Genomic DNA, 15,330 nt, shown 5'->3' with positions numbered 1-15,330 from the left:
TTCGTCCCTGCAGTCTGTTTCCATCCCCACATCACTCCAGACCCCCCCAAGGTTATTTACCCGGAGCACAGGCCGGGGGAGTCCCCGGTCACCTCACCAACCACCCGGGTTTGCTCCCGCAGCCGGATCAGGCCGCAGGGCTCAGCGCGGATCCCCCATGGCAGCCGAAGCCTTGCCTGGGCCGGCCACGAGCGCAGCGGAACAGGCTGCGGGGTCGCGTGCTGCAGCGGGATGAGGCCAAGATGTACATGGCTGCCCGCGCCGTGCCTGCGCTGGCAGGGCGAGGGGAGCCGTGGCACAGCCGTCACCCCCTTCGCTTGCCGCGGGGGCAGATCGGGTGCGGCACCGGACACCTCTCTTCCAATTTGCTGCCACCAAAGCTGCCTGTGAGCCCCGATGGGTCACCGGTGTCTCTGCAGGTCCTTCATCCGTGCCTCGTCACAGCAGGAGCGACTCCCACGTCCCCACTCGTCCCCCAGTGCCAGCGCAAGGCGAGGCGAGAGCTAACAGCATCAGCTGCCTGGATTCACTCCGAGAAGGCAGCCCAGCGGGGCGTGCGATGCTAATCCGGCCTTCAGGCTGGCGATAACCGTGGAGTTTGGGATGAACCGGCAGCATCCGTTCACCAGGCAGCCCAGATCCCCGCTCACGGGCACCCCAACCCTGGGCCAGGCTCTCCCTCGGCCACACATGCCAGTGCGTGTTCAGTGACAGCCGCTGCCGCCCTGCAAGACACATTCCTTTGACAGCGGTCACAGCACCCACGCTGCGGCCGTTCACTTGTCACAAGTTGCTGGCTTTGTCCTTCAAAAGGAAGAAGCTGGGGAAAAAATTGGGGGGGGCAGACTATTTTTGGGACATAGGAAGTTGGCTGCTTCCCAAGGTCCCTCCTGCACCCACCAGAGAAATGGCAGCTCCCCGGGGGAGCGGGGACACCCCAAGGGATGAGGACAGCAGGGACAGGCTCCTGCAGGGACACCCTGTCAAGGGTAGCAGCAGGGACAAACCCCAGAGCAGCACCCTGGAAGGGGAAAGCAAGGAGGGGACGTGCCCCAAGGGTGGGGAGGGAGACCCAGCGTCGTGGGGGCCATGGCACAGCACCGCTGCAGGGTGCTCAGCCTCTCACCAGTTCCTTCCCAAGCCCCCGGGGAAGGGGCTTGCTGCTGCCCTCCTCTTTAAAAGCCCTTCCCTCCTGGCTTGCCATGCAATTCAGGTGTGCCGGAGAAGGCAGGGCTGTTTAACCCCTTCCCACCCGGCAGCCTTGGCACACCAGTCCGTGGCTGATGCTGTGCCGTCTTTGAGTGCCCTCAGCCTCTGTTTGGCCCTCCTGGTCCCTGAGCACCATTCTCTGATCCTCATCCCTGCTGCCCTGCGGGGTGCTCAGAGCCATCCTGGCCACAGGGGATGGATTCTACCCATGTTGTCACCTCCCCTCGCTTTCCCAGCTGCTGGGGCTGAGATGCAACGAGTTTGTGCGTTCTGCTGCAGAGCAGCCACTGGCACAGCGGACCCCAGGTGACACCTCTGCTCGCTGTCACCTTGGAGGGGCTCAACAACACAACTGCCCCAAACGCACCACATTCTTGCGTTTTTGAGATTTCCCCGCCCCCGACATCCCCAGCTTCATCCCCGCAGGGAGAGGCCAGGCAGCCTCACGGGGATGGCCCTGTGGGTCCCACCGGGATGGCTAGTGGAGCTGTGGGGTTGGGATCAGCGCCCAAGGAGCCCGGGCAGGGCAGCGGGCAGAGATCATGGCTGTTATCGCTGCAACAACCAACCTTTCTCCTGGAAAAGGGAGCGACTCTGATTTCTCTGCTCTGCGGGCTGACGGTCACACCTGGTTTTACAGCCAGGCAAAGGGGAAGAAAGAAGCAATTCTGTTTACTTAGGGAGTAATTAATATCCCAGCTCCTGGCATGTACAGAGGCAGCAGAAACCTCCCCCACAGCACACGGAGAGCAAGGCTTTGCAGCCATGTATTATTTCATTATCAGCCAGGCAGGATTAGGAGGGTGGGTCAGGGAACAGCGCCGGCTTTAAGCAGGTTTAGCTCCTTTGAAAAGGCTTATCCGGGCTCAGTCTCACTCGCTGGCTGCGATGCAGTTATTTGCTGAGCAGAGGGGTTAGAGTGATGCTGGGGAGGGGGGCGGGCAGGGGATCCTGCATTTTTAATAGCAAAAAATGGTAAAGCCCAGCAGGGAAAACCTGACCGGTTCCTTTACCAGGAACTGGCTTTATTTGTTGAACTTCAACGACCAAGGAGAGCAGTTTCTCGGCACTGATGAGAGAAAGACCTACATCTCTCCCGGAGAAAACCAGAGCCTCGGTGCCGCCCTGTGAATGCCGGGAGGCTTTGGGGCAGCTTCTTGCATGGGGCCAAGCCAGCGCCGGGGCGGGACAGCCATTGCAGGCAGCTTCCTGCAGAGCTGGATGAAGTTTTGCCCTTTCTCCCTTACTGAGTTTCTCCCCGGAGCCCGGGTGGGGTGGCTGGAGCGCGCCGATCCCAGCCCAGCAAGGAAAGAAGAGCCGTGGGAACTGCAGCAGCAAATCCCTCTTCTTCTTACCCAGGCCAGAAACTGTGGTGGGACACTGTGTCCCCCATAAGTAGTTCTGCCTCCGGGATGCTGCCCGCAGGTGCTGAGCATCGCAGTGGGGATCCCGCTCACCCTGGGATCAGGATCAAGCCTCCCAGCTCCGCCGGCGGCAGCCTGGCCAGGTGGTTCTCATTGCAGCCTCTGACTCACCTCCCAAAAATGCCTGCGCTCACATCATGGCAGGAAACCGCTACTGGGAAGTGATGAAAACCCTGCAACGGCCTGAAACTTGGCTTCCCCCAGCAAAGGGGGAGATCAAACAGCAGCATTTCGGCCTCAATCCCTCTGACGCCAGGGCTAGTCATTGGGGTGACTTTTCGGCTGAGCGAGCGGTGCGTGCGGTTACTCCAGACTCAGCAGCTTCTCGCGGGGCATTTGGGAGCGTTTCGCCAGAGGAGGCCTGACCACAGAAACATTTCTGAGTAAACCGTCAGCTGGGAGGAATGAGCCCAGCTTGCCAGCGTTGCCCAGGGCTTCCCGGCAAACCCTGTGGTCCTGGGCTGTGCTGGTGGCCGCTGAGAGCTCAAGCTGAGGGTCAGGGCTGGGTAGCAGCCCATGGTGGGTTGCAGAGTCTGGCTGTGATTTAGGAGCTGCCGTAACCCCCAGCTCCTCGGAGGTTGAGAACCTCCTGGGTCAAGCCCTGGGCCCCGTGTGAGGCCGGGATTTTGGGTGATACCTGCTGCCTATGGGTCCTAGAGGCAGAGACCGAGGGTGCAGTCACTTGCCAGAGTCCTGCAGCAAAATCGGTGGCAGACCCAGAACCCACGTCCCGACTCGTGCGCCTCAGGTGCGATCTGACCCCAATCACTCTCCTCTGGGAGATACCTCTGTTATTTCTGTCCCCTCCTGCTCGGTACTGGCCCCTGCGTTGGCACCAGCATCTCCCCGGGGAGCTGCAGGGTAACCGCTCCCTGTGAGCCCCCGTGGCTGGGGGCTGAGAGGGGCCAAGCCGCAGTCCCTGGGCTGGCTGTGCCCCGAAACGGCTCCGTCTCCGCACCAGCCGCTCCCGCAGGCACTGACTGGAAAGTTCCCACTGCTGCAGTTGGTGCCTGTCCCCCTGCCAAACCCTGCAGCCCTGCCAGCCCCGATGCAGCGCAGAGCCGCGCTATTTCTGGCTCCACCTTGAGACATGTACCTTCAGCAGTGGGAACGATGCTAAAAGAGACGGATCCGGGATGAGTGCATCCCCTTCCCATTCCCAGGCGGCTGCTGGCAGACTCGGCAGAGCGGGCAGGGATCTGGAGGAGCCGCGTGCCTCGAAGCAAAATGCTGCAGTTCATCCTGCAGCAGAGCCATGTCCTCTGCACGCCTCCTCCGGGGCTGCCTGCTGCTGCTGTGTGCCTGAAATCCGGGCCTGCCCTGGCACAGAGAGCCTCGGGTCCATGCTGCAGCTGGGCTGCATCAGCCAGGGTTATGTTATCATAATTATGTTTGTTATCAGCAAAGGGTTATGGCAGGGCCGGGAAGTGCCCGGCCTCTCTGCTTTCTTCCCCCAGGACATGCTCCCTGGGGGGACCAACTCCTTTAGCAGCTGGGGGCAGGAGCAGGAAGATCCTGGGGGCAGGAGGGAGCTGAGGGTGTGTTTAATTGCCGTATTTAACCCTTGGCTTCTTGCACAACTCAAGGCAAACCTTGTCTGCTGCTTCTGCCTCAGTTTCCCCAAAACACAGAACATCCATCACCTTCTCCAGCGAGCCCAGGGCGAGGCACTCTGGACGTATGAATCTTCTCCCCCAGATGATGTCTGTGGGGCCTGGGGTACCCCACGAGCCCTCCCAGGACAGGAGTTTGAGGGGTGTTTGCTCTTTGAGGGAGCCTGGTGGCCTCCGTGGTCATGGCTGGACCAGACACCCTGTGCCCTGGGTGAGCCCCCTTTGCAATGAGAAAGGAGGTGGAGGGATTCCGCACCGGCTGTCCCCACCGGCACGCCAGTTCCATGCCACATCCCCACACCACGTCCCCGTGCTGCCATCCCACACACGTGGCCTCCGTGGTGCCGGGTGGGCAGGAATGGAGCCGGTCAGGACAAACTCAACAGGCAGATGCCTGCCCATGGTGCTGAGCACCCTTCAGGCTGCTGGTTGGGTCAAGGGAGCTCATTAAGGCTCTTGTAATTAAGGTAGCCCCAAACGACTGTTTATCAGCACTGATCAGTGACGGAAGCGATCCCACTTCCACATTAGACATATCTGGAGGCAAACAAGTGGCATCCATGTGGGACCAGCTCGAATCAGCCCACGGCTGCGGAGAGCAAAGGGACCCGTGTGGGGCTGGTGGTGGGCACCGGGCTGGCAGTGGCATGAAGCAGGCATCTGCCAAGGGTGGCACGGCATTGGGATGGGCTCACGTGAAGTCCCCAAAGACCAGCACCAATACGGAAAAGCTCTGTCTGGGCGTGATGTGCCATCACGGAGGCTGAGATTGTGCTGGTCCCACTCCCCATCCAAGAATAACAGTGGCTGCAGCCCCCTCATCTCCCTGCCTCAGGCATCCCTCCCGTGGGCATCTCTGGGCTAACCCTTCCCGTGCCCAAGTGCTGTGGCATTGCCGTCTTCCACAGCTCGCAATGAAGCCGCTCTCAGCCCCTTTCCCCAGCCCACAGCACGGCCGTGGCCAGTGGAGCCCAGCCGGGCATTCGACTCCTATTTAAAGCACAGGCAGGCAGGGTGAGGGGAATCCCTGTGGCACGTAGCCACGCGCGGGTGTAGCGGGGTGAGGATAGAGCCCAAAGCAGCCCCATCGCCCCGTGGCACCTGCCGGGAGCAGTGTGACAGCTGCTCTCACATCCTCCCACCACGTCTCGTGCTTTCCGGTGCGGAAATCGGGAGTGGGTTAGTCACTGAGGAGGGTGAGGGGCAGGTCAGGACACCGCACTCCCCAGCATCCAGCTATTTCCTCCCGTGACACCTTGCCGAGGACCTCGGGGCTGTTTACAAATGCCAGATCGTGGCTCAGCAGCAGCCGGGGAAGCGGCTGTGCCCAAATCTCACCCAGAATCAGCTGTGGGTGCTGCGGTTCCCCAGCCGAAAGCATCAGCCAGCAAAGGGCTGGGAGCAGGGTTTGCCCCATCTCCCCCTCTAAGCATCTCTTTGAACCCATAGCGCCCAGGGAAGTGTTTTTGGAAAGCGTGGTGCTCCAAATCATGGCACCTCAGGTCTCGTTTTAGGTCACCCTGGGAAAGCAAGACTTAACCGCATTATCCACCCAGCTGGTCATCCTGTGCTGTCCCTGCAATTTTTGGCCAGTTCCAGCGGGTTTAAGCGGGGACGGAGGGCTCACCGCTAATTAAACTGCTGTACGTGTGAAGAGCGATGCCTCCCCGAGGTGCGAGCTCAAGGTTACAGGGTCTCAGGCTGCTGCCAGCCCAGCAGCACGCGGCGTGCGAAACCCGCGTGAGCATTGCCACGAAGGGTGGTCTGAGTGATGAGGAAGGGGCGAGGAAGGCCCAGGGGAGGCAGAAGGAGGGACTGGGGCACGCGCTTGTCGTATGGCGCTAGTCGCATGGCACTTTTCCGAACGCTTATCACCCATTTCCCCGTGCAGAGGCTCAGCTCCGCTTTGGTTGGAGCCTCAGGAGAGCAAAGGGCCAGCTGGAGCATGTGGGGCAGAGCTCCGTCCATGGGGAAGTGGCTGGCAAAAAACATGTGGGGCAGAGCTCCATCCATGGGGAAGTGGCTGGCAAAAAATATCATTGTTGGGCTGGGCCAGACCCCCTGGAGCCCGGCAGCCCCTCGGGAGCGTGAGGTCAGTCCTGTCACTATCAAAAGCTGCTGTCGGTGACATTTGCCAGCCGCCACGGGCACGGAGTGGCTCGCAGCCGTGCTGACACCCTCCGCGCAGGTCCCCTGGGCTCTGTCCCCAGTGCTCTGTGCCCCGAGGTGGGGTTCACGGCACAACCCACCTCCCTCCATGGGGCTCCATGCCCATGGCACCCTCCAAGCCTCATGGATACCTGATGACGAGCCACCAGTGACGGGAAGGACATTGTCCTCTTCCATCCTCCCTCCTGGAGGTGTCCCCACCGGCTGCCCGCTGTCCTCCTCAGCCCTCGCCGTGCCTTGATTTCTCCAGCCACCCGCTCCGCTCCTCTCGCCTTGTCCCGGCTGGAGAGATGCAGAAATGGTGTTCAACGCTGTTCCGCCCAGCGCGGGGCTCGAGGGGCCTGAGCAGCCGCGGTCCCCCTGCCCACGCCTGTCCGTGCGCTGCCGGACACCACGCACACGAGCTCGGGCCTCCGCGGCTGCCCGGTGCTTCGCCCGGCGTGAGCGTGGATCCGTGCCGTGCCAGCCGCAGGACCGTGGGAGCACCCATGCCGGACACCCACCCCGGCAGGGCAGAGTCACCCACGGCAAACCCACGGCCTCGCTGTGCCCACGCGTGTCCGCAGAGCCTTGCTCCAGCCGGGCAGTCCGGCTGCCACCCCCCCCCGGGGTGGGCGGTTGGCTCCAACCAAGCGCGGGGCGGCGCTTGGGGAAACTGAGGCAGACTGCGGGGGGGGGGGGGGGGGGTCGGGCAGCCCCGGGACGGGCCCCCCCCGTCGGGGAGGGGTGGGGGGGTGGGTTAAATTTTTATGAATGGGGCCGCCCCGCCTGCCATTGCCGGGCGGCGCGGCGGGTGTCAGCAGCGAGCAGCGGCGGGCGGCGCTCCCCGGTGCGTCCCGCTCCCCTTCTGCCGCCGATGGCCGCCGGCCGCCGCGCTCCCCCGGAGCCCGGCGGGGGCCCGGTATTACTTCAAGGCATCTTCGGTGCGGGACCGAGCCCCGGTGCTGCCTCCTGCTCGCTGGCTCTGACTGCCCGGGAGCTGCAGGTGCGGCGTCCCGGCGGCTCCTCCGGGGGCTCGGCCGGTCCCGACGCCGCGCTCCGCCTGGCCGACTGCGTGGGCTCCGCCGCCTTCCCCGCCGCCGCCGCCGCCGCCTGCTTCTCCCTCGTCTGCTACCCCTTCCGCGGGCCGCGCTGGGGCTCGCCCGCCCGCCAGCGCCTGGAGCGGACCTTCCGCGTCTCGCAGGGACCCGACGCCGAGGGCAACCTGCGCATCGCCCAGGCCTGGAGCCGGCGGATCCGGGAGCTCTCGGTGCCCGCCGTGCCCACGCAGGACGGTGAGTGGCGAGCCGCCGCCTGCAGCCCCCCCCCCCCCGGCCTTCCCCCCTTCCCCGGCCGCCCCACGCTCGCCCCGGGGGGGGGGACCCGTCCCCGCTCCGCCGCAGGTCCCGACGGAGCGAACCCCGGGACCGGGCGGGGGGGGGTTGTGCCGGGGCCAGCAGCCGTCCGAGGGCGTGGGGCGTGGGGCGTGGGGCCCGCCAGCTCTCCGTTGCCCGTCCCACGCGGGACGGCTGTCCCCGAGGGGCGGCGTGGGGACGCGGCTGGCAGCTGGCGCCGAGCCGGGAGCGCTGCGCGGTGGTCGGGCCCCGAAGGGACGGGTCGGGGCCGGGGCGGGGCGGGGGGGGACACACGGGACGGACGGGGGGCGATCCGCACCCCGCAGGGTCACCTGGATCCGCCCCCACCCCGAGCCTGGGGGGACGGGGACAGCCCTGTGCACAGCCCCGGGGCCGGGGGAGGCTTCTCCCCCCTTTCTCCTTTAAATCGAAGGGGCAGCAGGGACGTGGTCGCACCACGGGGGCCCTTTGCACGCCCCCCCCCCCCCTCCCCTCGCATCACGTCGGTTCAATAACCAGCAAAGCTCCAAGGGACAGCATTACCCAAGGAAAAAAAAAAAGTCATGGGTGCTGACGCAGGCAGGACGGGAGCCAGGCACCGTCCCCGACAGGTCCCATCCATCCCTGGGGAGCAGGCGAATCCCCCCGGGACCCCCCCGGGGCTCCAGGGCAGCACGGAGGGGTCTGCGTTTCAGTTCCCTTTCACCCCGGGAGCTGCCACCAGCTCGAAGGGGAGCGGCTGGCTCGGGGGCCCAGACCCCCAGCTCCGGCAGTCGGGGCAGGGCAGGCTGGCGGATATTTGAACATCCGAGCAGAGATTCAATTATATGCACTACTTCATTTATTTAGCTGTCCAGTCGCGCTGATCAGACTTGGAAATTAAGAGGCATGCGGTTAGAGGGATCCTGTCAAATCACATTTAGCCCAGCTCTTCCCTGCTTGGATTTTAAAATGCAGCTTTTTTACATGACCTGCAGCTACAAAACAACTTTCTGCTACTCTTCCTAAAGAATAAAAACAAATCCAGTGGAAAGGGGTGAGGGCGAAACCAGTTCCCCGGCTCTATTTCCAGCCTGAACTCTGCAGCTGTATGTCTCCAAGCATTTTAAAACCCTCGCCCTTTTAGCAGGCGATGCGAGGGTGCTGGGGCAGGAGCAGCTCGTTGCACGGCAGGGGCCTCAGGGGAGCCGGAGGAAGGAGGACGGGAGAAGGCGGTGTGGGATATTGCAGTTATTTTTCTAGCTGAGGGCCAGCAGGATTTGCAAACCTCCTTTCCCAGTTTGGGACAGAGCTAAAAATGCCTCTCACCACACCCTGTGCTCGCACGCACCCTCACGTGCCGGCATCGCCGCGTGTGCGGGACAGATAAGGCCGTGCCTGGGAAGCTGCGTGGAGTCCGTGCTGAGCAATCCTGCCACCCCATCCCCGCGGGGACGGAACCGGGGAGCCACTGGCGATCCCGCCCTGGTGTCATCTCAGCTCCAGCATCCTCTGGGATAAAAGCCCTGTGGAGAGCTGCAGCAGGGGTGAAGCTTTCCCCTCCTTATTTCACCCCAAGGGGGGAAAAAAAGTCCCTGAGCAGTGAATAACCCCAAAGCTGGGGCTGCCCACAGCATGTGGGGAAGTGTCCCACCCTGCAGCCGGCCAGGAGGGAGCAAACTGCTCCCGGGCTTGTGTCCTGGTGGGGAAATCCAGCCCCCGGCCGCAGCAGGAAGCTGCCATCGAGCTGCCAGCAACGGCCATGGTGTTGCGGCGTGTCGGCAGTGCTGCCGGCAGCGAGCGGGACCTGGCCCTGCTGCAAGCCCCCATTTTTGGGGACCCACTCGCCGTGCTCATCCCCTCGCCGTGCAGAGGTGACACTCTGCGGAGAGGGGATGCAGCGGGCATGTCCCGGTCCATCCCAGCCTCACGCCAGCCAGGTCACCAGGCACAACAGCCCTGTCCCCCGCCAGCCTGCACGCTTGTTCCTTGTGCCCAGAGAGTTTCCAGAAGGATGCAGGGACACAACGGAGCAGCTGGGGCTGCTGACAGCGGAGCTGCGGCGGTGTGGTCCCCGCCTGAGCACGGCTGGGACACATGTCCCATGGGGGGGATGCGGGCGGAGGGGGGAGAGCAGAGTTTGTGCGCTGGCAGCAGCTGGAGCCCCTTCCTCCTGCTGACTCAGTGTCTGCTCTGCTCGGCCTTTGAGGTTGAAAGCAACCGCGCTGTGCCGGGAAGTGGCTGAGCCTCGCCGAGATGCCAGGGGCTGGCCGGCATTGCGCAAGGGAAAGGGATGCTGCTGAAATCTCTGTGTGTGTGTGTCCCCCGCCTGAGCATCGTTGCTGCTGGGCTCCGGCTCTGAATCAGCACACTCCGCTCCTGCTATGGGAACCTGGGCTGAGCCCCGTGCTGCTGGTGTCACTGGTCCCACACTGGGATCGTGTCCCCATCCCTATTCGCACCCTGGTACCAGCAATCTGTCCCTGGTGATGGAGTCACGGCATCCCTCCGTGCCCCGAGCAGGGTTCCAGCCAAGGAGCGGGTCCTCGGGGTCCCAGCTGTACCCCACTGCCCAGCGGAGGCCACGGGGCAGCAGTTACCGGTCCAGGGAGGAGTTTCAGGCAAGACCCCACCGCAGCTCTGTGTGCATATCAGAAATGATGTGCCTGATAAGAAATATTGTGGGTTTAAAAACTGCATTCAGGCTCTCGCTCTGCATCCTCTGGGGTAGGAGGGAGAAAGAGGAGAGAAAAGCTCTCCCATCACCTGCCTCCGGCAGCTGGGGCTTGAGCATGAACTCCCTGCCTGGGGGCTCGGCTGCGTTGGTCAACAAGGGCTTTAGTGCCGGTTGTGACGGGGAAGGCTCCGGAGGGGAGGAACAGGGCAGCCCAGCCCTGGGGTTGCTGCCCGTTATCCATGACCTGAGCTGGGGCGGCCTCTGCTCGCAGCGCTTCACTACCGTCCCCGAGGGCAGCCGGTCCCCTCGCATCTGGCACCCACTGATAAGGGGCCGGGGAGGGTGGGGGGCAGCCGGCTGCTTCCCCCGGCCCTGAGCAGCAGCAGGGAGAGCCGGCCCAGAGCCAGCACCCAGCCCCAGGCTCAGCCCTGGCTCACGGGGCTCTTACGGGTGGACCTTTCCCAGGGACTTGGTAGCAGGTCCCAAGCAGCTGATGTGGGGACAAGGAGGTGGCCCAGAGGGTGACAGCCTCACCGGGTCATTCCCAGGGACAGAAAAATCAACCTGATGGCACCAAAAGGAGCGGAGCTCTGTGTGCTCTCAGGGCTGGGACGGGCACGGAGACGGATGCTCCAGGCATGTCTTCCCGCAGGGCAGCTTGTGGAGTTCTGCCAACCATCGGGGAAGCCGGTGTGATGCTGGGTGTCACCCCAGGGAGGTGGCACACACGGGGACCTCCATCACCCCAGGCTCTCCTCTCCCCACCTCCATCCCCAGTGTGGGTGGCAGGAGGGGTTTTAGCTGTAAAAACACTGCTCGTGTGTTCAAACAGCTCAAATCAAAGTGTGCAGAGAAGGCGGGGGGTAGGCGGCTGGCCCCAGCCCCCCTGCCCGGGGTTAGAGGGGGGTTCCCGGCCTGGGGCAGTGCCGGGAAATGCCGTCTGCTTTGGTGACTCAGCTCCTGACGGAGCAGCTCTTTCTGCTGAGTCAGCAGGCGCAGCCCCCACTCTGTCCCACAGAGCCCCCACGCCCAGGCCGGCACCCACCGCCCACCTCAGGGCCAGATCACGGCTTAGGGGGACCAGAGCTGGTGGGGACACCCCCTCATCCCCCCAAATCTGACTTCACACTGCAAATCAGGGACTTTCCAGAGGTGCTGCAGGAGCACGAGGCACGCTGCCCTGCTCATTTCGGGGCTTGGTGTGCCTGAGCAGCACCCCGGGGTCCTGTCGTTGAGTACGCAGCCGCCAGCTCCCCTGGGTGCCATCGCATCGCTCCTCCTCCCTGCGTCTCCCTTGGGGGGCAGCTGCAGCCCGGCCTCACCCCGTCCCCCCACGCGGGGACCGCTGGGCTTGGGGGGTGCTGGAAGCAGGCAGGGTGGCAGAGGGATGCGGGCCCCTGCCAGGCTTGTAATTACAGCCCAGCCAGGGCCGTCATGCGCAAAACCTGAGCCCCGTGGGGAGCAGGGGAAGCAGAAGCGTCCGTCTGCTGGCACAGGTGTCTGTCCTGGCCCTGCTCCATCTGGGATGGATGTGGGAAATTGGCATCTTGAGTCCCTCCGGCCCTTTTCCCCGCATCCTTATCTCGCTGTGTGTTGGGGGGCTGAGCCACGTTGTGAGCTGTGGCGTTCAGCCGGGAAAACTCACAGCCAAGGGTGTTTGGGGCCAGATGCCCCTGGGGAGGTTGGTTTTCAAACCTTCCCTTCGCTCCCACCGTTCTTTCCTCAGCGTGTCCGAAAGCGCAGGCAGCAGCACCCTGCTGCCCTGGGATGCACAGGGATGCTCGGTGTTGCAGACCCCGGCTCCGCTGCAGCATCGCTGGGTTGCTGCGCGGCTCCAGTGTGGGCATAAAACATCTCTGCTGATGGCAGGAGAGCTCCTGATGAGTCCCTGCAGGACACTGTGTTCCCGTCTCTGCCACCTCCCCTCCTTTCCCAGCAGGGACCCTCCATCCCTGCTCACCTCCAGTTGCCTCTGGGTAGGGATGCAGCCCGGGGAGCTTGAGGGGATCGGGGGCAGCTCCCCTTCCTGCGGGGCTGTGGCAAACACTGCCCCGGCTCGCAAAGCCCTCCCTGGGCAGCACCACAGCCCCACCACCCTGACCCCCCCCCGTCCCCTCCCGCCCAGGTGACAGCTATGGGGTGCTGCCCCGGCCCTGCCGTGCGCTGGTGCTGCTGAACCCGCAGAGCGGCGCCGGCCGCGCACTCGAGGACTTCCAGGCAGTGGTGCAGCCCATGCTGGCCGAGGCCGACATCGCCACCACCGTCTTCGTCACTGGTGAGTCTGCAAGCGGCTCCCTCACCTCCTCCTCCCCCTCCCTTCCTGGGATCCTACCTGGGTGCTGCTGCCCCGGGTTGGGCTCCTCCGACAGCCTTGTACCCCCCGCATCGCCACGGCTCCGGCTCCTGCGGGGCTGGTTTGGACGATGCGATGGGTGGGCTGTCACAGGCAGTGGTGGCAAAGGGTGCAAGGGGACACGGCTACACTCAATACAGGTGACTGCCTCACCTCCTGCACCCCCGGCTGGGACCCTCATGGAGACAGTGGGGCTGGGGTCACCGTCTGGGGGGTGGCAACAGGATGGAGGGTGACGCTTGACTCTCTCCACTTTCCCCCGTAGAGAGACCCCACCACGCACATGAGAAGGTACGGGATGAAGACCTGTCACGGTGGGACACGTTGGTGGTCATGGCCGGGGACGGGCTGCTGTACGAGGTGAGGAGCACCCCAGGGCATCCCTCTGGCCAGGATGGGCACCAAGCCGGGAGGAGAGGGGTGCCCGGGGCAGAAGCCGAGCTTTGATACACGAAGGCAGGCAGGGAATGGCAAAGGAGAGATGACACCCAGCTTGGAGCAAAGCAGGACAGCCGTGGCCTCGGTCCTGCCCTGGCTGGGGGCACCGTGGGCTCTGCTCCCCCCGGGCTGTATGGGTCCACGGGGTTCCTTGCCCGGGTTCAGGTGCCACAAGCTCCCTCCATCCCCGCAGGTGGTGAACGGGCTCATGGAGCGGCCGGACTGGGAGGACAGCATGAAGAAGCCGCTGTGCATCCTGCCGGGGGGCTCTGGGAACGCCCTGGCCGCCTCCATCAACCACTACGCAGGGTGAGCCCCGGCTCCGCGGGGGCACCCGCTGCCGGCACCGCACCGGCCGGCACATGGGGCTGCGCTGGCACCGGAGGCGGGGGGAATGAGGGAAGCGAAAAGGCTGAGTGTGGCTTCAGCCCAGGGGAAGGGTACCGGGTACAGGGATGCCCGGCACAGGGGTGCCCACCCGGGTCCCCACCCCCCTGCACGCTGGTGCGGCACAGCCCCAGTAGGTCCCTGCAAACATCGGATTGCATCCCTGGGTCCCCAGCTCCCCCCAGGGCCTTTCTCCTCTCCAGGCTCTGAGCCTGGCACAGCTTTACCCCAAAGAGCCACCCCGGTGCACAGCCGATCCCGCTCCACAGCGGGAACACCAGGATTGCCCTGGCCCAGCAGCCCCAGCTCAGTTGCCTCTTTCAGGAGCTGGTTTATCCTTCCCACCCCCAGCAAAACCTCTCCCAGCAGCTGCCCCTGAGGGCCACTGTCACCCAGCTGAGATATGTCCCAGCCATGACACAGGGATGAGAGTTGCACGTGGATGCTGGGACAGCAGAGAGCTGGGTCCGGCCCAAACTCACCCTCTCTATCCCTCGCAGCAATGATCATGTTGCCAAGAAGAAGCTGCTCACGAACTGCGCCTTCATCCTGTGCAAGGGGCTGCACACGCAGATGGACCTGGTCTCACTGAGCACAGCCTCGGGCAAACGCCTCTTCTCCTTCCTCAGCTTCGGCTGGGGCTTCATCTCGGATGTGGACATCGACAGCGAGAAGTACCGCCGGCTGGGCAACGCCCGCTTCACCCTGGGCACCCTCCAGTGCCTGGCCAAGCTGCGGGTGTACCAGGGCCGCCTCTCCTACCTGCCCGCCATCCCCGAGCAGGGCACCCCCCCGGCACCCAGGGACCCCCACGCGCCCGTCACCAACGGCCAGGCTGGCCGCATCCTGCCGCTGGCGGGGACGGAGGCGGCTGGGGCTCTGCCCGTCGACTCGCTGCTGGTGCCACTGTGCCAGCCGGTGCCGGCGCACTGGACGGTGGTCCCCGAGGAGGAGTTTGTCTCCGTCTATGCCATCTACCAGTCCCACCTGGGCACCAACCTGCTGATGGCACCGGCAGCCCGGCTGCATGACGGCTGCATCCATCTCTTCTACCTGAAGGCCGGCATCAGCCGCATGGCGCTGCTGAGGCTCTTCCTGGCCATGGCCAGGGGGACCCACCTGGACTTGAACTGTCCCCACCTCTGCTACGTCCCCGTCCGGGCTTTCCGCCTGGAGCCACGGGCAGCCGCGGGCATCATGACGGTGGACGGCGAGGCACTGGCCTGTGAGCCCGTGCAGGGCCAGATCCACGACCGCCTCTGCCGCGTCCTCAGCGGCTCCTGAGCAGATGGGTTGAGCCCCCTGCAACGCTGAGCCGCCGGCACGGCCCGGCACAAGGGTGGCAGAGTCTTCCTCCCACTCAGGAACCTCCTCCTCCTCCCACAGCAATAGCTCTTGGGGGCCAGGGGCACTCGTCCCCTCGCTTGCCCCCACGCTTAGCTTTACCCCCTTAGGACAGCCACCAGTGCTGTCCCAAAAATGAGCCACGAGCCCCATCAGGTACTCTGTGCTGGCAAGACACCAGTGTGTTTTATCCCAGGATGAGGTCCTGGCCCCAGGGGGCTGCGCCGGCACAGCCCCGTCCCCTCCCTGGCTCGGACGCACAAGGTGGCACCGCTCGCGTCCCTGCCGCAGACCCAGTGCCACCCCCAGGGATGGTTCAGGACCAATATATCTAACAGAAGAAATTGACTTTTTTAAGAATGTTTCTACCCAAAGCTTCCTGTAGAAGCAGAGTTTATTCTTG

At 64.2% G+C, this 15,330-nt stretch overlaps 1 protein-coding gene across 1 annotated transcript; it reads left to right on the top strand.

The window, feature by feature from the left end:
- Window positions 1-7,271: 7,271 nt before the first annotated feature.
- On the top strand, window positions 7,272-14,867 carry SPHK1 (sphingosine kinase 1). Its single transcript, XM_059828295.1, has 5 exons — window positions 7,272-7,689; window positions 12,531-12,680; window positions 13,024-13,118; window positions 13,390-13,505; window positions 14,084-14,867. Exons 1-5 carry the CDS (start codon window positions 7,272-7,274, stop codon window positions 14,865-14,867), a joined length of 1,563 nt encoding a protein of 520 aa, XP_059684278.1.
- The last annotated feature ends 463 nt before the right edge of the window (window positions 14,868-15,330 follow it).

This window comes from Gavia stellata, chromosome 22 (assembly GCF_030936135.1).
Source record: "Gavia stellata isolate bGavSte3 chromosome 22, bGavSte3.hap2, whole genome shotgun sequence".
Taxonomy (NCBI): domain Eukaryota; kingdom Metazoa; phylum Chordata; class Aves; order Gaviiformes; family Gaviidae; genus Gavia; species Gavia stellata.
The sequence above is the reverse complement of the archived record's forward strand: the minus strand, read 5'-3'. Positions and strand labels throughout refer to the sequence as shown.